The sequence below is a fragment of the Austrofundulus limnaeus genome, unplaced genomic scaffold, assembly GCF_001266775.1.
Source record: "Austrofundulus limnaeus strain Quisiro unplaced genomic scaffold, Austrofundulus_limnaeus-1.0 Scaffold225, whole genome shotgun sequence".
NCBI lineage: Eukaryota > Metazoa > Chordata > Actinopteri > Cyprinodontiformes > Rivulidae > Austrofundulus > Austrofundulus limnaeus.
Window position 1 is genome coordinate 456,582 of NW_013952627.1, and position 21,512 is coordinate 478,093.

The window sequence follows — 21,512 nt, forward strand, 5'->3', positions numbered from 1 at the left end:
ATATAAAGAAAGTTGTAAGATTTCACCACTCTGATTTTTTTATTTTGTTGACTTTCAGCCTGAAATTAAAATGAATTTTTAATTTGATTCCAACACATGGACTTGGGAAGTTTGTTCTAATGAAGGTGATATTCTGTCTCAGTCGCAAAAGCACGAAAAACTAAAACTTGTTTCCTTAAATACGTTCTTTGTTTTGCTCAGTCCATCTGTTCTTTGACGCTGATCAAATACCTGTAGCATGACACTGCCACCCCCGTGCTTCACTGTACGGATGATGTTCTCAGTGTGATGACAGGTCCTCGATGACAAAAAGTTACATTTTTAGTCTTATCACAGCTCATTCCTTCACTTGTTCTGGGGTCACAGATAATAATATATATTTTATCTTAAAGCAATGCTTCATTTTCCTGACTGTTCTGTCATGAAGTCCAGCCCTGTGCAGCTTATAGTGGTCCTGTTTGGACAAGAGTTGCTCAACTCCATCAGGGTTGTATTTGACCTTCTGGGTGTTTCTCTGAATGATGTTATATTGTCCACAAGTGCAGCTTGTATAACTGATGGCTTCTGAATATATATAGTTTGGGCTTYAAAGTCTTGTCATACTTTTTAATTCAGAGTGATTGAGTAAGTGCAGTACTTTGAATCAAATTGAGAATTCACTCAATTTTGAAGTTTTAGAACAGTATAATATATGCCCAGGACTGTGAACACTTTTCATTTTGCCCCTTCGTTGAAGATATAAGATGCTTGGCCAGACCAGTGGAGTAGAAGAGGCAGGGACGCTGCGATGGGAGCTTTTCCTCATTCTCATCCTGGCCTGGATACTTATTTATCTTTGTATYTTTAAGGGGGTGAAATCAACAGGCAAGGTGAGTGGGCAGAAAAAAAATAATAAAAGAGCAGCAGACAGAAAGGAGTGAACAGAGTTTCTGATCCTGTGTTTRTGTGCAGGTGGTGTACTTCACTGCCCTGTTCCCGTATGTCATTCTGATCGCCCTGCTGATCAATAACGTGCAGCTCCCTGGTGCTTCAGATGGGATCTCCTTCTTCATTGTGCCAGAGTGGGACAAGCTGCTGTCAGTGGAGGTCAGGCCGAGGAACAGAGAGGAGTGCAAAGCGGGTGCAGCAGGCTCATGTGATGCAGCTGTTGTTGTTTTCAGGTGTGGGTGAATGCTGCAGCTCAAATCTTCAACTCCATTGGGATCGGCTTCGGCTCCCTCCTGGCCATGTCCAGCTACAACTCCTTCAACAACAATGTTCTCAAGTAATCCAGTCATTCTGTCTGCAAATGATAATGATCACCAAAGTGGTTGGAAAGCACTCGAGCATCTTTTCTTCCTCAGGGACACGCTGTTCATATCCATCACCAACTCTTTGACCAGCATCCTGGCGGGCTTCGTCATTTTCTCTGCCTTTGGATACATGTCATATCTGCAGGGCATTCCTGTCAGCCAGCTGGCAGTGGACGGTAAGATAACAAAAACAAAGACATTAGTGATGCTTTTTAGTTCAGGTCATTGGGATTATTTAGGTGGAAATTTATGCTTTGTTTTTATGATTTTAACCTTCTACTGAAAATCAATAAAAAAATTAAGTAGGTCTTCTGGACGGGTTATTTTTCATTGAAACATTTCATCTTTCCTCCTCCAAGAGACTTCTTCAGTCTGAGGAGTTTCAGGTGAACTCAGCCTTATGAGCACTGCCTCCACCTGGTGGACAAACAGGTTGGTCACATGCAAAAGAGGACCATCAGCCAAACAATAGGTAGTTAGTGCCTTGATTAGCTCAGTTGTTCATAGAGGGTCATGTGYCCCATCACCTGACTATTGTTGGGGCCCTGATTCATGCCTTTTGCTCACAGGGAGCWGAGTCATACAGCATTGTAGGAGGAGGAAAACTGGATCCAGAGTCCTCCACCTCTGTTTAATGATGGACGGTYTTTCTTCACAAAAATGGCTTCTTTTACTCCTYTCTCAAACCAACATTCTTCTCTATCAAGGATGAGAACATCTTCATACCTGAAAGAGTGACTGCTGGCCTGTTGATGAGTGTAAACTGCAGAGTCCTGTCCTGTAGATGAGTGTAAACTGCAGAGTCCTGTCCTGTAGATGAGTGTAAACTGCAGAGTCCTGACCTGTAGATGAGTGTAAACTGCAGAGTCCTGTCCTGTAGATGAGCGTAAACTGCAAAATCCTGGCCTGTAGATGAGTGTAAACTGCAGAGTCCTGTCCTGTAGATGAGTGTAAACTGCAGAGTCCTGTCCTGTAGATGAGTGTAAACTGTAGATTCCTGACCTGTAGATGAGTGTAAACTCTAGAGTCCTGTCCTGTAGATGAGTGTAAACTGCAGAATCCTGGCCTGTAGATGAGTGTAACCTGCAGAGTCCTGTCCTGATGATGGTGCTTGTCTGTGTTGGCCCATTCTTTTGACCAGTGGTTGTTTTTTTCCCCACTGTATGACTGATCACAGTCCTCCTGGCACTTAACAGCATACACAAYRTTACTCTGTTTGTGCCAGGGAACCTGATCTTTGGGGTGAACCAATATTTGCCATATTGTGTTTTGGGGTTTGAAAGCCACTGGAACATCATGTTTAGAAAATAAACGTCTCAGTTTCTCTGAAACTCCCACATGTATGGATACGAGTTTCTGTTTGGATTTGCATGTGAACAAACCTGTTTTTCCACCATGTGGAGGCAGTGCTTATAAGGCTGAGTTCACCTGAAACTCCTCAGACTGAAGAARTSTSTTGGAGGAGAGGCGAAACATTTCATTAAAGAGATGCATCAGAACAAAACATTATTGTTCCTTCATGGGTAAAAAAGGAAGTGTTTTTCACTTAAAGTTAGCCACTGTCTTTTCTTGAAATAAACTTAAAGGAGATGTATCATGCATATAAATCCTTCTTTTTCATATTTAAATCATTCATTTGGGGTCTRTATGAAGAGGAACTGCAATGCTTTGGTCTGTTTATGAGCGATCTAAAAAACGTGGGTTGGTACACTTTTATGGTTAAGTTTTTTGTTTCCTTAAAAAGTACTTAGGTGATTATTTTATGAAAGTGTCTATTAAAAAACATGTAAAATGCATTTTTTAGGGGTGTTTTTTGCCTTTTATTTGTGGGTTATCTCCCTTTTAGAAACATCATTCTTTGCAGAGGTGTGTAAATTGGCACATTTTTGTGTGAACTTCTCTATCAAATCAAAATAATGGTTGTCAGTATCCAACAGAGTTCCAATGATGTGCTGACTTAAAGTTAACACATCGCGTTACTATATTCAGCTTTTACAGCYAACAGTACTGGCTGTAGAGTTGTAATTGTTGCTGAGATAATGTTCTGGAGAGCTGTCTCAGCACAGACAGTCTCCTGAGAAGGAYCAACAAGCCCACCCTKATTAAATTTCATYATACGGTATTCCTCCTTCCACAAATTCAGGCTCAGAAACCAGGCTTTTCCTGCATGAGGCACAGTTCCTTGCCCTGCACAAGATGGCTGCTCGCTCCGACGCTCCGATCTATGGCCAGCCGTTGGGGTCATAAATCGGGCGTGTTTTTACGTGCAAAGTCACGTGAGCGCGCCTATTGCACATGCGCAGTAGGCAGTCTTCCTGGGCGCAGTTTTCGTGCGACCCACGTACCGGAAGTGGATGGACGCGCTATTTATATGTAACGCCGCGGGTCGCGCGACTCATTTGGACAGTCGAAAGAAAGAAATGGAACAGCTTAACAACTCAGTTAAGTCTCTTCAAACAAAGCCTTTTCTGRAGAGAACATACCAGGAGAAGCTGAAAGTGAAAGAGCTTGGACCCGATCACCCAGACATCAAAATCGAGCAGCAGACCAAAGACAGAGGGCGGATTTACACCAGGTCTTTTTCCAGGACCTGGTTTACCAACAAGTCTTGGCTAACMGCGTGCAGCGAAGCTAATGCCTTGTTTTGTTTTCCCTGCCTCCTTTATGAAGTGTTAGGAGCTGACCCAGTGTGGACTAAGAGAGGCACGACTGATTTAAAGCATTTTTCAGAAAGGGCAAAGAAACATGAACAAACTGGGATCCACATGGAAAATGCACTAAGATTAGCCATGCTTGGCAAAGCAAACGTTTCAGCTCAGCTAGATGGAGCCTACAGGATTGGGATCCGTAARCACAACGAGGAGGTGGACAGAAACAGACACATCCTGTCTAAAATAATAGACTGTGTCAAGTTCTGTGGAGCATTTGAACTTGCCCTGCGTGGYCACGAYGAAAATGAAACCTCAGAAAATCCRGGTATCTTCAGTGGATTGGTGGATTTCGTTGCGTCACTGGATGCAGTCCTACATGAGCACCTCCACACTGCCACTGTGTTTAAGGGAACATCTAAGACTGTGCTGAATGAGCTCCTCGACTGCATGTTGGTAGTCCTGAAAGAGTGYGTCGTTGAAGAAATTARGAGTTCAGACTTTGTCTCCATCCAGGCTGATGAAACGGCAGACATTTCCACCCTGTGTCAGCTGGTGCTTGTGATCCGCTACATTGATAAGTTACATTGTGTCCAGGAGAGGTTTTTTGAGTTCATCCCTCTACAAAGTGCCACAGCAGATTCCATCGCCACAGCTCTTCTGRATAGGTTGAGCTCCATCCTCCCTAACGGCCAGAAGAGCAAGCTCATTTCACAAACCTACAACAGTGCAAGTGTGACTGAAGCCACAGGTGGTGTGCAGAAGAAAGTCCAAAATGTGTATGAAAATGCACACTATGTTCACTGCTACGCTCACCAGCTGAACCTCGTCGTGCAACAAGTGACTTCTCACATCCCAGAAGTGAGTCGATTCTTCTCAGACCTGGCTGGATTCGCCGCCTTTTTTTCCAAATCCCCAAAGAGAATTGGCGTGCTCGATGGGGCGGTGGCCCGCAGGCTCCCGAGGGCCAGCTCTGTGAGGTGGAACTTCCACAGCCGAGCCGTGAACACGGTTTTTGAGAACAAAGAAGACCTGCTCCAGTGTTTCGAAACAATCAGGGACTCGGGAGGGTTTGATTCCTCCACCGTGAGGGAAGCGGGAGGGTTTGTGAGGCTGTTGGAAGACGAGAGCTTCAGCTTCTTCCTGAAACTTTTCCATCTCCTCATGCCTCATGTGGACTGTCTCTACAGCCAGCTCCAGAGACCGACCATCCACTCAGTCTTTGTTAAAGAAGTCATGCACCAGTTCGCAGCCGAAATTACAAAGCTCAGGTAATGTGTRTGTTCTGTTTAACTTTACTGACATATCATTAAAATGTGTAAAATAAATGTTTAAAAAGTGTCACACACTTTCATTATTTAGCTCCCTGTACTTACATTTTTACAATTTTTTACTGAATGTTACATTTAAATGTTAAAAATAGATATAAGCATCAAATCCTAAATCTAAATTTGCAGTGATGGCATTATCGAACCRTGAAAATATCATGAAACGTCAATGCTAGCTGCTGCTGAAGATGATATTTAAAATTTTAAATTCAAAACACGTTTATTGAAAACAGTATGGCAGTTTGAGGTGCAGCTCAGACACCGGCCACAACTGCAAGTTTGATGTCTTGTAGGAAAGCGTTAGCAGAGTTAGCAACATTAGCATCGTTAGCAATTGTTGTTGTCTCAGGATGATGATGTCATAACTGGAGCTGAGCAGCAAAGGCTGCGTTCAACACCTAAACGTGAACTTCAGCATTTAAACTTTTACATTTAGATTTAATATTTACATATATTTTTAAACATTTTAATTGAACATTTAGTGAAAATTTGCAAATGTGGCGCCTCTAATATGCTTAACGAGTTAATATTTCTTATTTTACTTGGCAACTAGAGATGACCTTTTCTCCCTTGCTTCTTTTCAGAGGTTTCCTCCCTACGCTTTGTCGAGAACACAATGTCGGTGTGTCTCAGCTGTACAAAAAACGCCGCACAATGGGCCCACGTGATCTTCAGAGGGTGGCTATAGAGGTGAGATGAAYGCTAAATGTCTTTTGCAATGTTTGTTTATATAATATAATATAATAAATATAATATAATATAATATAGGTCTGTTGCAATAAATCAATTAATCTCACAATAAATTAAAATGAGGCTGATAAATTAAAACAAGGGTTGCTGCTAGTTTTTTCTTCATATATTAAATATTATATACTAGAAAGCTCACTCATAATATTTAATTAAATTTGTGCATTTATTTATTTTTTTAGGTTTGTGACTCGGTCCTGAACCATATAAGTCACAGATTTTCATTCACAAAGCACCTGATCAGTGCTACACTGCTGACAGCAGACAAGTTCCCACATTATATGGACAACTTCCCCGAAGAGGAACTGAAGACCACCGTAGAGGCCTACCCAATGCTGAACAAAGCCAAGCTGAAGACTGAACTGGCTCTCATCTACAGCCTGGAGGAGTTCAGGAGCTGCAGTGGTGCAGTGGCTCTGCACCAGCTCTTCATGGGGAACAACCTGCAGGACACCTTCTCAGAAACCGTGACCCTGCTGAAGATTCTGATCACGACTCCGATGACCACGTCTGAATCTGAGAGGTGCTTCTCMACCATAAATAGGATCAAGACTTTCCTCAGGAACACGGTGTCACAGGACCGTCTCAATGCACTGGCCATGCTCTCGATAGAGCAGAATCTTGTCAAAAACATCCCTGACTTTAATCACAGAGTCATCGAGCAATTTGCTTCTCTGGAGGACCGAAAGGCAAAATTCATGTATAAAAAATGAAACACTACCTGCCATGATGCTGCTTTTTTTTATTGATTGTATTGTTTTTGTTTGTTTATTAAATACAAGGTGTACACCAGTTTCAGTTTTCGGTCGATCACTGATCTTTATATCGTCTGACCTGCCGATAGCAATTTTTAAAATGATTAACAGTGTCGGGTGTTATGGTCACAAATTCAATGTTCCAGTCTTTTATTAAAGTACATTGAGAAATAACCTTGAAACAATACAAATAGTTTTAACTGGACATTAGATGGTGCTCACAGCAGAGGTAAAGGGGACTGCCTGATTTTCAGATCTTTGTGGAGGAAGATGAGAGCAAAAACCCGATTTCCAAAATTAAAGAATTGGTGCTGATAGATTAATCAGCGCACTTCTAACAAATACACCAGAGTGATACGAATTAGTACAGGTTTGCTTTTTAAGATGTGTCCATTTTGGAGAAAAATTAACTAGCTGCCACTGCAGACAAGTTAAAATGTCCTGAATGCAATGAATCAATTATACTCAAAGTCAAAATTAAGAACAATAATTGACCTCCGTGTCCGACGTGTACCCAGGTCCAGGACTGGTTTTTGTGGTCTACCCGCAGGCCTTTGCCAGCATGCCGGTGGCTCAGCTCTGGGCGGTCATGTTTTTCTTCATGCTGCTGTGCCTGGGGCTGGACAGTGAGGTAGGAAGGATGGAMATCTGGTTTGTAACAGAAACCGTAGCTGTGTGACTAGATTTTGTTTTGTCAGTTTGCAATGGTCGACGTGATGGTGACCAGCCTCATGGATGAGTTCTACCACCGTCTGATCAAAGTCTTCAAGCGGAAGGAGCTCTTTGTGCTTGCAGTCTGTGGCGTGGCCCTCCTGTTTGGAATCCCTTTAGTCATGCAGGTAAACACTGTGATTTGCAGAATAACCAAGGGGTGGCCCAAACCTTTCAGCGTGCGTCTCCTTCCAGGTGGGGATCTATGTCTTCCAACTGATGGACCACTACACCGCCATCGTGTCCATCATGTTTCTGGCGTTCTTTGAGATCATTGCCATCTGTTGGAGCTATGGTGAGATGCGCAGCTTCAGCCTAAATGGTAATCTGTTTATTGGACACATCTTGACATGTTTTAGGACCATTTCCAGGCGTGAAGCGACTCTCCAACAACTTAGAAGAGATGACTGGAAGGAAACCGAACATCTTCTTCAGGTTTTGCTGGTTGATAGTGGATCCTGTGCTGATTACTGTAGGTTAACGGGTTCTTTTTTTTTTCCCTCAAACTGTGTAACAACTTRGCTTTAAACTCTGTTTCTTTGTGCCAGGTCATTCTGATCTTCTCCATCATCCAGTTCAAACCCGCCCGCTACGAGAACTACGTCTTCCCTCCCTGGGCTCAGGGCGTGGGCTGGGTCATCGCCCTCGCCTCCATCATCTGGATTCCTTTAGCCGCTCTTCACACTTTGTGGGTCCTACCTGGCTCATTCATACAGGTGATTTAAAACCATGACTGAAAGGTCAGTGGGGCTCATACAAACCCCTGCTGTGGCAGGCCATTTTCACGTAAAATCAGCTTTGACTTTAATTCCATGTAAATATCWAAAAATGGGTTTTATCTAGGAAATTCTGCATTTTGATCACCATGAATGGGAATTTAAGATGCCTGTAGTTACATTCTGACTAAGAAGAACAATATTTAGAGGTATTTAAAAGATGTCACAGGATTTGTTGTCTAAAAGGTCACATCTGTAAATACAAATCAAGATATAACCTAAAACTCACTAGATTACAGGTTAAAGTCTGGATGCAACACCTTGATAATTTTATTAGCCACTCTCTGTTGTAGATTTACTGCTGGGTTTGGTATTTATTTATTTTCTTTTCTTTACAGAAACTGAAACTGTCCATCACACCATTCACCCTGGATGAAAAATCAAAGACTCCATATTATGAGAGGGGAGGAACAGCTGGACAACCAGATGTTGCCGTTATCAGCCCCAAAACGATCCTACCTGAAAAACCTCTGGAGACACACTTCTGACACATCCATGTTGTTTTTGCACAAATACTTGGTGGTCTTCAGATGATCAAAAAACAACATTAACCGTCAATCTTACACTTCTGGTGTGAACAGGAGTAGGTTACAAAAAATGATTTACATGATTGTGAAAATCTGTTGCTGCGTATCTGCCATGCAGATAAAACCACTGCCTTTATGAGTTTAATGTTTATTATTGGTTGTGTGACTCTTTAGGATCAAATCAAAGAGAAGTCTGTACATCTTTCACCGCCTTTATTTAGACTTTACTTTGCAGAGAGCGCCACCCAATGGTCAGCTCTGCTTCAAACAGGAGCATGGGTCATTTAACTGTAAGACATGTAAGATATAATAAAAACCAAGTGCACAATTTCTGTGGGTGGGGTTTTTATTTTGCCATCATGGTCCAATCCCACACACAAAAAAAGTCTGGCACGAGTCATGACAACTGTATTCATTTATTCATGAGTGAGAGTTTTCTGACAGAAGGGTACATGCTGGAAGGCATACATGTGCAGTTTTATTTTCCTTTACAGAAATCCTCAAAACTGAATCCAAAGTGCTGAATAACAGGCAGAAAGGTGGACTGAACAATCCAGTGTGCCTAAAAAACAAGAAGAAGTCCTATTTATTTCTTTAAACGTACCCTGACAACTTGTAAAGGAGGCAAATGAAACTGAAACACCTGTCATTTTAGTGTGGGAGGTTTTGTGGCTAAACTGGACCAGCCTGGTCAATCTTCATTAATTGCACATTGCACCAGAGCAGAGTGTGAAGGCTCAATTAGCAGGGTAAGAGCACAGTTTTGCTCAAAATACTGCAATGCATTTAACATTATGTGTGACATACCAGAGATAAAGAGGACAAATTGTTGGTGCACGTCTTGCTGGTGCATCTGTGACCAAGACAGCAAGTCTTTGTGATGTATCAAGAGCCACAGTATCCAGGGTAATGTCAGCATAGCACCAAGAAGGACCAACCACATCCAACAGGATTAACTGTGGACGCAAGAGGAAGCTGTCTGAAAGGGATGTTATGGTCTAAAACCAGGTGTTTCAGTTTCACTGTCTAACCCCTGTAGATCCAAACAAACTGGGTGTGAAATCCTATGGTTAACGATGAAGCAGGAAGGACAGACCATATATGGTAGCTCACAGTAGGTATGACATAACATCTTCAAGTATTAGTTATGCAAGACCAAAGATATATGTTATGAAAAGTTAACATTTGTATTTAAAAAAAATAAAAGAAAATGTTTACTTATAAACAATTAMTCCTTCAAATAAAATTTTAATAACATGTCAAGTGACCTACACATAAAATAAAAAATAAAAATAAACGAGACTAAAAAGTGCAATCAAGGACAGTCTTCCCTCTGAGGTGATAACCGTGCAGATCGTGGCTCAGCAGCAACTCTGATCATTTGTTCCTGCTGTGGTTTAGTGTCGGCTGCCTTCGGGACCCCCGCTGCGTTCAGTAGTATTTTCATAGTGGTTTTACAGAGTCCACGCCCATCCTTTCCCCACCAGCGCAGCCACTTTTAAAAAGCTCCGGGCTCTCCTTGGTCACGCCTCTGCAGACCTCGACATGTCGCGATCAACCCCGCCTGTCGTCTAATCCACGTCGCCAGCAGAGGCCGCTAAGGAGTCACGGTGGCTGCTGTTTGTGTCCTGCAGCTTCCAGCGCTGGCTGCTACGACACCTGCTCCACAGGCCTCATCTGCACATCTCCTATCTAAAAACACACAAAAAGACGATTTAAAAAAAAACAAAGCATCTGAATCTGAATGCAGAACAGAGGAGCGTCCTGACAGGGAGGGGTACCTGGACGTGAGGAGGGGCTCCGAGGACAAACACGACTGTGCCGGCTACGTCCTCTGCTTTCAAACACTAAAATAACAAATTTGATAAAAGCTGTAATTAAAGCACCGCTCTGTGATAAAAACCACCCCTGGAAAAAAAAAGCTTACTTTCATGGTCTCATAAACTGCAGCTGCTTTCTCCGGATTACTGTTGTGGTGTCGGAAGGCGAACTCYGTCTCCACGATTCCAGGAGAAATGCACTGCAAGGACAGATTCACCTCAGTGACTGTGTTCAGATTAACAGACGTTGGGGGAGTCCACGTGCCGCCGCCGGCCTTCGTGCAGCTTCACTCACTGTGGCTCTGATGTGCGTGTTGGCCTCTCGCAGCTCCTGCCGTATCCCCTCAGTCAGGGCAGTCACAGCATATTTAGTGGCACAGTAGAAATGCTCRTCGGCGCTCGGCACAACTCGGTGCCCGCCCATGCTGTGAGGGGTGGGGGRGTGAGAAATATGAGTGTAAAGTTTTTTTCTCTCCACTGTAACTCAAGAACAAATAAGACATAAAAACTGTTGATCCCTGACTTTGTTCACCTGCTTCAGTGTTTCTTTTTTCCTTTGTTTAACAAACCCAGTAGAAAAGTTCAATAACTGCATGGGAACTCCTCATGTATGCAGAGGTCGTATTGCAATGATCAAACAGGTTGGTAGTTGAAGTACATTGTTAGCAGGGTGTGACAGCCCTCTGGGCCTGGGGACAAGAAGTGGTGAGTCCTGCAGTAGCTCTATCCTGTTCTGCTGCAAGTCGACCCACAGCTGTGGTAACTGAACCTCAGGATCCAGTAGATCAACAGGTTTGTTCAGGGAAACATCATCCACGAACTTCAACATGTGTGGACAGGTACTGTCTGTTAAAGACAGCAATATGTTACACCATCGGGCAGCACGACGGCTCAGTGGTTAGCACTGATGTCTCGCAGCAAGATGGTCCTGGATTCGATCCCTGATTCAGACCTGGGGTCTTTCTGTGTGGACTTTGCATGTTTTCATGCATGGGTTTTCTCTGGGCCTAGGCCTCCCTTGCAGAAGAGATCTGTGATCTCAATGGGATTTTCCTGTTTAAATAAAAGGTGATTAAATCTCCTGACGGGGGAGACGTGTGGAGGCAGCATGTCACTGACGGGGACGTGCAGTCCGGGTCTCCTGAGGTGACCTGGAGTCAAACCCTGTGGCTCTCCACAACACTGGCAGGACTGGTCCTCTCCTCTCTGCACCACCGTAAACACACACAGGGGTCAACTCTGGTGATGAAGGACTAACATTTATCACTATGTATGATCCAACACCACTCAGCATCAGCTCACAGCTTCATCAGTCCATGCCTCCAGGTTTTGTGTTTCACACAAATCAAACAACAATACAAAACGGTACTTGATATAATAGTGCATAAAACAATTCTAAAAGTTAAAAACATGATAACAAACAAAACTATTAAGAAATTTAATCAGTGTCAACTCATGCTGCATTAAACGTCAGTGAGGAGCTACAACTGAAAAAACCTGACCTCTGTGGACCAGCCTGGACCTCAGGACAACTAAAAGCAAATGATTATTGGATCTAAGGGTTGTGGAKGATGTAAGGCTGCAGGTCAGACAGGTCTACATGAGCCTGTCCATTCAGGGCCTTATAGGTCAACTTTAAAACTTTAAATTCAAATCATAAAACAGTTGAGTCTAATACTTGTGACTGTATGGCAAGCATTCACAAAGTGACAATCCTGTCTTCATGTGGTCYGTCTTAGGTGACCAGAACCTTCACGTTGTGCGTGAATGCTGCCCTGAAGCCATTGTGACATCTGTACGTCCCATGATGGACAACTGGACGATATGACCAACCAGACCCATAAAAACCCATCTAGTGTATCTACGAGGCATCCAGTGTCGACCTTCTGTCTGTGTTTTGGACCCTCTGGCAACTGCCTGATAACACCATCCTTCCACTTGTGACACCAATACTTACGCCCTCTGGTGTCTGTTAAAGACATAAGGCTCCTTGCTAATTAAATCATTTAAAATCCTACCACTGCTTTGCATGTGGACCTAATTAGGTCAAAATTTAATGATTTCTTCTGATGTGTGTCTTAAAGCGTGCCCAAAAGCTTCTGATTACAGCGTCATCCCATAAACACAGCGTCGTCACACACAGTCAATAAAACCAACACTGAACTAGAAGGAGCCACGTTCTATTGAGCTCAAACAAACGGTACATTTGTTCTCAGATTTACTGAGTGCTTGTTACCTATTAATATTGATGATGTGGCCATCGTCCACATTCCTCTCTTTCATCGATTTGTAGGCCTCGCGGGTGCAGATAGACAAGGCTAAGATGTTCACCTGCAGAGGGAGAGAAAACTGCTGTCAGCTGTTTCAGCATCTATAAAAGGAGTAGACCAGTCTACAGGTTCAAAACGTTGGTAAACTTTTAATTATTTGTATAATAAAAGAAAAAAAAGTTAAGTCTCGTTAAGTCTTCCAGGTGACGAGTCAGCGTCTGTTCAGATGACTGCTGTTCACAGAGTCGGCGCCTTAAACCACATGAACCTGTTGTTCCTGTCCAGCTTGTGGCCTCTAAGCTTCTCTTAGTGACACTGACAAACAGCAGGTTAATGCTGAGCGTGGTAGGAAGATAGGGGGAGGTGACCAAACAAGGTCAGCACACAGATTAAACACAAGCTAAAAATACACCACTGTACGCGTACAAGTGGGCTGCCATGACAACAGATGGGCGAGCGTCACAAATGCTGGACCCTGGAGACAAAGACTTAGAAGAGGAGGGGGGGCTTTCAGTGGTCAAGAGCTCAATGAATCAAAATGTTAAGTTTCGACGAGAGAAATAGTGCCGGCTTTCTTTAGTTTGCCTCCGCTGTGCCAGAGCTGTTTGTTGGTGCCAACGAAGCTGCTTGTGTGTGAGGAGAAAAGCTGTGTGTGTGTGTACTTGTTTTGCCTACAGAGCGAGGACCATGTTAGGTTTTTTAAATCAACAAAGTGAGGACCTTTTCCCAGTCCTCACTATGTTTGCAGCTCTGCTGTGGTTTACTAGTTAGGTTTAGAGGTATGGTGTGACTTAAGTTCTGGTTCAGGTTAGGGTTAACTACAGACCAGTAATGGTTAGTTTTAGGGAAAATGTCTGGGTTAGGCATAAATACAGTTACAAAAATGAAAAATAAAAAGAGCACAACAAACAGGACTTCATTCAAATCCCGCTTTTCTGTTTGAGCAGCCAGAAAATCAACAGAACAAGAGAAGCTCCAACACTCCTTTTAACAACAAAATACTTTTTACTGCATGACCTCAAATCTCTTATAACTCTGTGTGTCCACATTCACTCACATCGATCATGTTCCTCCAGCCCTCCGTCTTCCCGCTGAGCAAAGGTTCATCGTGAGCCAGCCCAGCGTTGTTGATGCACACGTCCACTCCCTTGTGCAGCGTCTTGATGGCCGAGAACATAGACAGGATCTCCTCTTCGTTGGACAGGTCACATTTGTACGGGATCAGTGTGCCACTGTAGCCTGCACTCTGACATTCTGCTGCCAGCTTCTGGAAAAAAACACACAAAACACAAGAAACTGAAATTCATACAATATGTTATAACAAATAAAAGAAACAGAAAAAAACCCAATCTGCACAAACAAGGGTAGGTGAAAGCTAGCAATGATCAACTTATATAGCACCATAATAAACACACCCTACACCACATGTCAAAATCAAGGCCCACGGGCCAAATGTGGCCCACCACAGCATTTTATGTGGCCCACAAGTGTTTCAAAGATGTATTAATGAATTAAAATAAGCTGCTTTAAAGCCAGGATGGACCATAAACTACATCTTCCATGATCATTTTACTCATGAAATGACAGCATCCCACCACAAGGTGGAGCTGCACAGGATCAAAGGTAGGTAGGTTGGCAAAATTCACCCTATAATCTCCATTTCACTGCATTTTCACCAGCTGCTTTTGCTTTTACTAGGAAGTGGGAATTCCCTGTCAGAAAGTGGGAGGGTTCAGAATTGAAAACGGCAGCTACTCACCACAACTCAACAGTGAGTAAAACTCTCTTACTTTTACTTTTATGAGTATTTATGCATTATTTATTTCACATTTATAGTGATAACATTTTCACAATTTACAAAGTGAACCTCAGGGAGTTTTTGTACGAGTATGAAACAAAAAAGAAAAAATACAAACAAGATAGAACTTGACGCCAACCGTCACTGATATCCTCCGTCACGGATGGACAGACAGAGAGCATTTCAAAGCCCCCCGCCTCGGCGACGGGACAATAAATAAAAATTGATAAAATAAAAAATATAAAAAACTAATTACAGAGAGTTAAACAGTGCAGAGGAAGAAGTAAAACGATGTAGTCCAAAAATACAAAGAAATCTATGAAGGGTTGCCAAACGTTCTGAAACAATGACCGACTGTTCTTCAGCAAATATTTTTATTTTTTGCAGTTGTAAAGTATTACTCAGCTCTCATAGCCATATTTGAATTTTTATTTCACATTTAGTCAGTCGTACACGTTGTACTTTTCAGTGTTTATAAGAGAACACATTGAAACTGTTTTTATGCAGGAAAAACCACATAGAGCTCAGTAATTGTTCGTTAGCGGTGCACAGCCGTAGCAATGAGACGAGGAATGTGACGTTTTGTGTTTAGTCAAAGTTAAACAGGAACTAGTTGACGTTAATTATAACTGGCCCTTTGAGGACCACCATAATGCTCATGTGGCCCTCGGTGAAAATTAGTTTGACACTCTTGCCCTGCATACACAGGTGTAGAGGCAAAAAGTAAAGAAGAAGACTAAGTTAATTCAGCTAATGGTTGCATTGTTTTAAATGTTGTTGTTTTTTTTTTTTTTTTGCATATTAAAAAAACACTTTAAGGCCTGCAGCGACCTCTAAACAAGAAATGAAATATTCAAGTCTTAATGAGTTGACTGAAGTTCTGTCTTCTTGAACTATTAAAATCATGACTCCAGATGTGACTAAAAGCCTGATGGGGTACAGCTGGACTGAGCTTCTTACAGACAGAGCAGGCAGCACTCCAGCCACGTCAGCTAGGATAAAACCTGACACAGATCTCCACGCGTGGCACGGCTGCCTCAGTCATGTGACGGGCTCGTCCTGCCAGCCAGCGAAACAGGAGGCAGCGTGGGTGATGAAGGCAGGGCTGGCGGCCCACAGAAACGATGCACTCCAACAGCCTGGTCATGAGAGAATCTTCCCCAACAAAAGAATAAAATCAATTCAAAAAGTAAATAGAAGTATTCTGTTTGTCTAAAACTGTGTATTTGATCATTTTTATGAGATGTAAAGAAAGAATAGGCTTGGGCAGAAAGAAGGTATTTCATTTTACCACAGTATTGAAATATGGTGATAGTATGTAAAAATTATGGGTCACATGAGGTGAAGCACAGTTGCTATGAAAACTGGGACATAAACATTCTAGGCTCTTTTAGAAAACGCTCCCTAACGTGGCAAATTAACACCAATACACTTACAAACTGTTGTCATTATTTTTAGCTGCAATTAACTTGGTAGTTTTTAAATTTCTACTTTGGAAACAATCCACCCATCCATCCATCCATCCATCCATCCATCCATCCATCCATCCTCAGTGAGGTCCTTGGTCTGTCCTGGGGTCTCATCCCAGTGGGGCGTGACCAGAACTAGGGTTGGGCATAATCGTATCGTGTGCAATTAATCGTCAGAAAAACATTAATCGATTAGTTTTTGGCAACTTGACGATTAATACGATTAATGCCACCAGGCAGATGGACTGGGGGTTACTTCGATCAGTCCGCTCGGTGCTCCCCTCGCTTCAAATATGATGAATATTAAAAATAAAGTTCTGTAATTTATTTATCTATCAACGCAATTTAAAATATGATGTGTAGCCTGAAGTCTGTAATTTTCACACAATTTGGAACAGATTTTTACAAAGAGCAAATCTTTCCCACTAAATTGGTCATGTGACTACAAATTAAGGCTGTCCAGGGACTCCAGGGGATTAATCGTCAAATTAATCGTTATCGGCTAAACACCACAATTAATCGTGATTAATTTTTTTGCCAATATTGCCCAAGCCTAACCAGAACCCTCTAAAGCAGTGGTTCCCAAACTTTTTATCTTCTGACCCACAAAATATCCATGACAAAAACTTGTGACCCCAAATATTACTGGTCTGAGTACACAAACTTTGTTAATAACCCTAAAAACACAGGCTTTTTGACAATCTAAACAGCTTGTACACAAATATAAATACTTATTTATACTTATTTTGTGTTTTTGTAATAATTACAGGGAAAATATTACATCAGCAATTATTTTATTACCCTTTAATTGATTTCTGGAGATTATCCAAGGTGCTTCATGATCCATAATTGGGTCCCAAGCCCAACTTTGGGAACCAAAGTGCAGTGGTTCCCAAACTTTTCAGCTTTTGACCCACAAAATAACAGTAGCAGAGACCTGTGCCCCCAACTATTTTTGGATGATAAACATTTGTATCAGGTCAACTAAACTTGGGCATAGTAACAATATTTTTATACTACATTTATCCATTTTAAATACACTAACCTCACTCCTTTGTAACAACTAAGGCAAAAATGTAATTAATTCAGAAAATCTTTTCAGGACCCCACCTTGATGTTTCGTGACCCCACTTTGGGTCCCGACCCCAACTTTGGGAAACACTGCTCTAAAGGGAGGCGCCCAAGAGGCAATGAATCAGATGCTCGAACCCAATCAGCAGACTCTTTTTGATGTGGAGGTGGAGCATTGGCTCTTCCTTGAGCTCCTCTCAGATGATAGCTTTGTTGTAAGATTGAGCAATATTGGCATTAAAAATTTATCATAATTAATCGTGACATTTAGCCAATATTGATAAAAATGGCGATCAATAGATTTTTAGGTGATTAAACAAGTTTGTAGGGTTAGCTTTAGCTGCTCTGTGCTAGCTTCTGCCATTGGGCTCACATGCAAGCCTGATAAAAATACATCATCACATGGCATTCACTGCAGTAACTGTAAAGTGTCAAATATTAATGGGTGACTGCTTTTTCTTTTAACGATTAATTGCACACAATATGATTTTGCCCAAACCTAGAGGAGCTGATACTCATCCCAGCTGCTTCACACTTACTGCCAAACATTAAAGGAAAATCTATAAAAACACAAGCAGAAATATCAAACTATGCACAAGAGAAATAATATCTAAAATAAAAAAAATTGAGTTATAAAAATATTCAAGATTGTCATATGAGTAACTAAAAGAAAGTGAAACGTCTGAATCTTATTGTTTCTAATTATTAACCAATAAAGGCATCACCACACCTTTCTTAAAGACGTACATGACCTTCATCATGGACAAATTGTGTATGTTGTAAAGATTGGCTGCTACTAATAGTTCTGAGTTGGCAACACTTTATCCTGCGAGTTATCACAGGGGTACCTTAATGTTTTTAACAGTAAGGGGTAAGGACATAAAATGATAAAAGTTGCAACACAAAGTTGACTTTCTTGTGCAGAGTGCAACTTTTTAGTAAATGTTTGATGCCACGACACAACCACAGCTTGAGAATCTTGTGCTTGGTCCTAATTTAATTAAAAGATCATTTTGGTTTTATCAGATAGATGAGATACATGGACTGTTCCAACACTTAGAACGTGCAGATTTAGCTGTTGTTCCTCTAAACTGTTTAAGTGGGATTATCCACAGAGAGATCATTATCTGAACAAGGCCGTCAAAAGGCTCTAACACTGAAAACACTTCAGCGAAACCCACAACAAGTCCTACTACTCCTGTTGTAAATGCACACTCTTTCCTTGTGTCCATTAACTGTCATGTGAGGTTGTGGTCACTGGTGTGTTCAGCTGCTATCATGTCTCAAAAGCATCAGAACTCCAATCAGACCAAAGCTCTTTAGGTCACACTTGTCTGAAACCCTTTTGGGACAAGAGCCCAGGCAGGACTGAACAAGCCGGCCGACCTGATGGAGAGATTCATGTTTTTAGAGGGAAGCCAGGCTGCAGGAAGTGTCAGGCTGTGAATCTGTGTGTGTGTGTGTAGGTGTGTTCTGGCATCGTGCTCTGGTACGATTCCAGCCCTCATACTGGCCACACCTACAGCAGGAACATTAAAACCTGTCGTCCAAGGTAAGCAATAAAACTGATATATAAATGATATCCGTGACAGGTGTGGTAAATTCATTCATCAAAAATTCTACTGGTAGTACAGAAAAGAAAAAAAAAAACACTGAAAGATCAGTTTGGAAAATAACTTTGCAGGGCGTCTGGTGAAAGGGGAAATCATCGTCCTCCACATCACCACGTGCTCATCAATCACCAACATGGGGGCGGTTAAAAACAAACAGACGATAAAACCAGTCATCGGAGAGGCAGAGAGAGATAAAAATAAAAGATGCTCAAGTGCTCAAGGCAGAGATTGAAGTGATGAGACAGATCGATAGCACAAGGCAGCAGCTGGGAGCAGAGAAAGCTGAGAAATTACATTTGTGTCGGGTTCTGTTCTCTCAAACAAAAGAGAGATTGTGTTATGGGACGCTGCGCCGCCTCTTACTCTCTGAGAAGACTGGCRGGTGTCAAAAAAGGAGGAAAAAACAAACAAATAAATAAATAAACTATAATGTAGTTTAAAAATGTATACAACTACACAGTATTTCACCCAGTTTCTCATGTCGTTATTTAATTTTAAGCACCTTAACACAAAACAATTAAGCTGTCATAACATCTCTCCTCATGACTGAAACTGGTAAGTTATCATGTAAAGTGAGGACAAAGAACACAAAAAGGAGGAGAAGGTTGGCAATAAGAAAGCGAAACACAAGAAGAGTGAGAAAATGGATCATTTACAGAGATTTTAAAGAATATTTAGCTCTCAACTTGTTTTAATATACAGTACTAAAGAGAGCAGGAGCAGTTCTCTTAGTCACCATCCATCTCAACTAAAATTTCCCAACATAAGAAAGGTCCCKTTCAAGCTTCACCTACAGAGCGACGCAGACAAGAGGGTCAAAGATGACGGCAGGCTGTAAAACAGGATTGCAGCAGAGCAGAGATGAAGGTTGTGCAATTACCTCTTGTTCAAAGTGAAACACTAAACACAAGGTATAAATGTTGAACGGAGAGGTTTTACAACACACCTTGTGAGACGGTCTAATCAGAGAAGGAGATAATGTGGAGTAATAACACACACACACACAAAGAAAAAAACACAGCAAAGTAAAAATGTGTGTGAACCTGGCTCAGATGAAAAGGTTTTTTTTAAGACAGATTGTCTAAAGATAGTAGAAGTAGCCAAGTGTTGTGTAACAACACAACAAAATCAGTTTTTTTCTTCCAAACTAAATAGTCCAAAAACAATGCTAGACCTGTATACAACAAGGTAGCACAATGCATTTGTATTTTTAATAATTGGTTCCAGTTCTGTTGTTTATGGTTAAAACAGTGATGCAAGCATATCTTTCTTCATGATTTAATCCAAAAGTGTTGAGCTCATCGTAACGTAGCCAGAGACAAAAATAAAAACAATACATGTTGCAGAGCTTCATTAAATGCAGTGTTGATGTGAAATAGTCCAAGTTGGAAACCTTTTCAAGTGTGCCAACCAAGAGGCTTTGGTGTATTCAGTGCTGAGCTGCGAGTTGACAGCAAATTGTTCCCAAAATCAGACCGACATCAACTGACGGATCCAATTTGGCTTCAGCTGAAGAAGAAAAGAATCAATTCTGATTCATTCTCATGTTTGTTTTTTTTCTTTTTTTAGATATTCAACTTGATGAACTGTGTTGGCTCTGCAGTTGTGTTAGAATTAACCCTCCCACGCTCACGGTGGGAGGGTTCCTACTGTTCTCTTTTTTTCTGTACAGATTCAGTTAAACCAGCTGATCTGCTGCTACAACAACACACAGTATGCAAAACAAACTGTACATGCCGGCTCACCAAAGGCACACGATGGACACATTACCTCAACAACAGCATGGGTCTATGGCAGACCATTTCACCATAAAATCGACTTTACCACACTTACATTCCAGATATCTGAAACTGTTTTATGACCAAACACATTGAACAATTAAGATATCTCTAATTATATTTTGACATGTATAAATGACGTCAGATGTACCATTCAAGAAACCTGGAAGGAATTGCGACTAGTCAAAAATACAGTCAGATACTTTTGCCGAGCCATTACTGGCATTGAAGATATCTTTTTTTTCTGACTAGTCATAATTCTAATTAAAGATATCCTAAATGACATCTTTATTCAAGATATCGTAAATGCATTTTTAGATCTTACTATTAAATATTTGACTAGTGCAAATTAAAATGCAGATATCTTGAAAGCAAATGACGACTAGGCAAAACTAACGCACTGTAGAGATACTGTATCCAGAACTGTAATTTTGACTAGACACGTTTCCTTTTAAGATAACTCCAAATTAATTAGATATCTTGAATGTTTTCATCTAGATGGCTTTTCTATTTAAGATATCTTGAATAATTATTCTGACTAGTCAAAACGTCACAGATTTACGTAGCCAAAAGGCATTTAACCCTACTGAGTCACTAGCCTTAAAATCTTTAGCTGCAGCTCAACATTAATGAAAAAACACGGATAATTTATGGCCTGTCACTGCAGCCACCCAATATTCTGCAGGCAACTGTTTGGACAGCTAAGTGGCAGCATGGAGGCTCACGCACAATTTCTTAATTCAGATATCTAAAAATGTAATTCGAACTAGTCATAATTACGTTTGAAATATCTTGAACTGTAATTACAGATGGTCAGACGAAGGTGATTTTATGTTAAAATGGCCTGCCATAATTGGACAGGACTTCTTGTCTTACTGCATTTTTCACCTGCAGAAGGCCCTCAAAGGG

The 21,512-nt window shown here is 41.5% G+C and overlaps 3 protein-coding genes across 3 annotated transcripts in view; 2 read left to right on the top strand and 1 right to left on the bottom strand.

Moving 5' to 3' along the window:
* The window catches only part of si:ch211-283g2.1 (sodium- and chloride-dependent GABA transporter ine), an 11,229-nt gene extending 1,875 nt beyond the window's left edge, over positions 1-9,354 (top strand). The window contains exons 4-13 of the mRNA XM_014019636.1: positions 737-869; positions 952-1,086; positions 1,161-1,264; positions 1,344-1,468; positions 7,289-7,401; positions 7,469-7,609; positions 7,677-7,776; positions 7,853-7,953; positions 8,030-8,197; positions 8,596-9,354. Coding sequence (XP_013875090.1) covers positions 737-869; positions 952-1,086; positions 1,161-1,264; positions 1,344-1,468; positions 7,289-7,401; positions 7,469-7,609; positions 7,677-7,776; positions 7,853-7,953; positions 8,030-8,197; positions 8,596-8,745 — 1,270 coding nt within the window. The 3' untranslated portion in view covers positions 8,746-9,354. The remainder of the gene's footprint in view (positions 1-736; positions 870-951; positions 1,087-1,160; positions 1,265-1,343; positions 1,469-7,288; positions 7,402-7,468; positions 7,610-7,676; positions 7,777-7,852; positions 7,954-8,029; positions 8,198-8,595) is intronic.
* On the top strand, positions 5,630-6,833 carry LOC106525406 (uncharacterized). The gene is made up of 2 exons (XM_014019637.1): positions 5,630-5,958; positions 6,198-6,833. The coding sequence occupies exons 1-2, from the start codon at positions 5,824-5,826 to the stop codon at positions 6,726-6,728; spliced, it is 666 nt and encodes a 221-aa protein (XP_013875091.1). The 5' UTR covers positions 5,630-5,823; the 3' UTR covers positions 6,729-6,833.
* A 585-nt stretch (positions 9,355-9,939) lies between the features above and the next one.
* The window catches only part of dhrs11a (dehydrogenase/reductase 11a), a 20,435-nt gene continuing 8,862 nt past the window's right edge, over positions 9,940-21,512 (bottom strand). Inside the window, exons 2-7 of the mRNA XM_014019638.1 lie at positions 13,932-14,141; positions 12,841-12,935; positions 10,900-11,029; positions 10,712-10,804; positions 10,566-10,631; positions 9,940-10,476 (exon numbers count right to left, since the gene is read on the bottom strand). Of these exons, the coding sequence (XP_013875092.1) occupies positions 10,435-10,476; positions 10,566-10,631; positions 10,712-10,804; positions 10,900-11,029; positions 12,841-12,935; positions 13,932-14,141 (636 nt within the window). The 3' untranslated portion in view covers positions 9,940-10,434. The remainder of the gene's footprint in view (positions 10,477-10,565; positions 10,632-10,711; positions 10,805-10,899; positions 11,030-12,840; positions 12,936-13,931; positions 14,142-21,512) is intronic.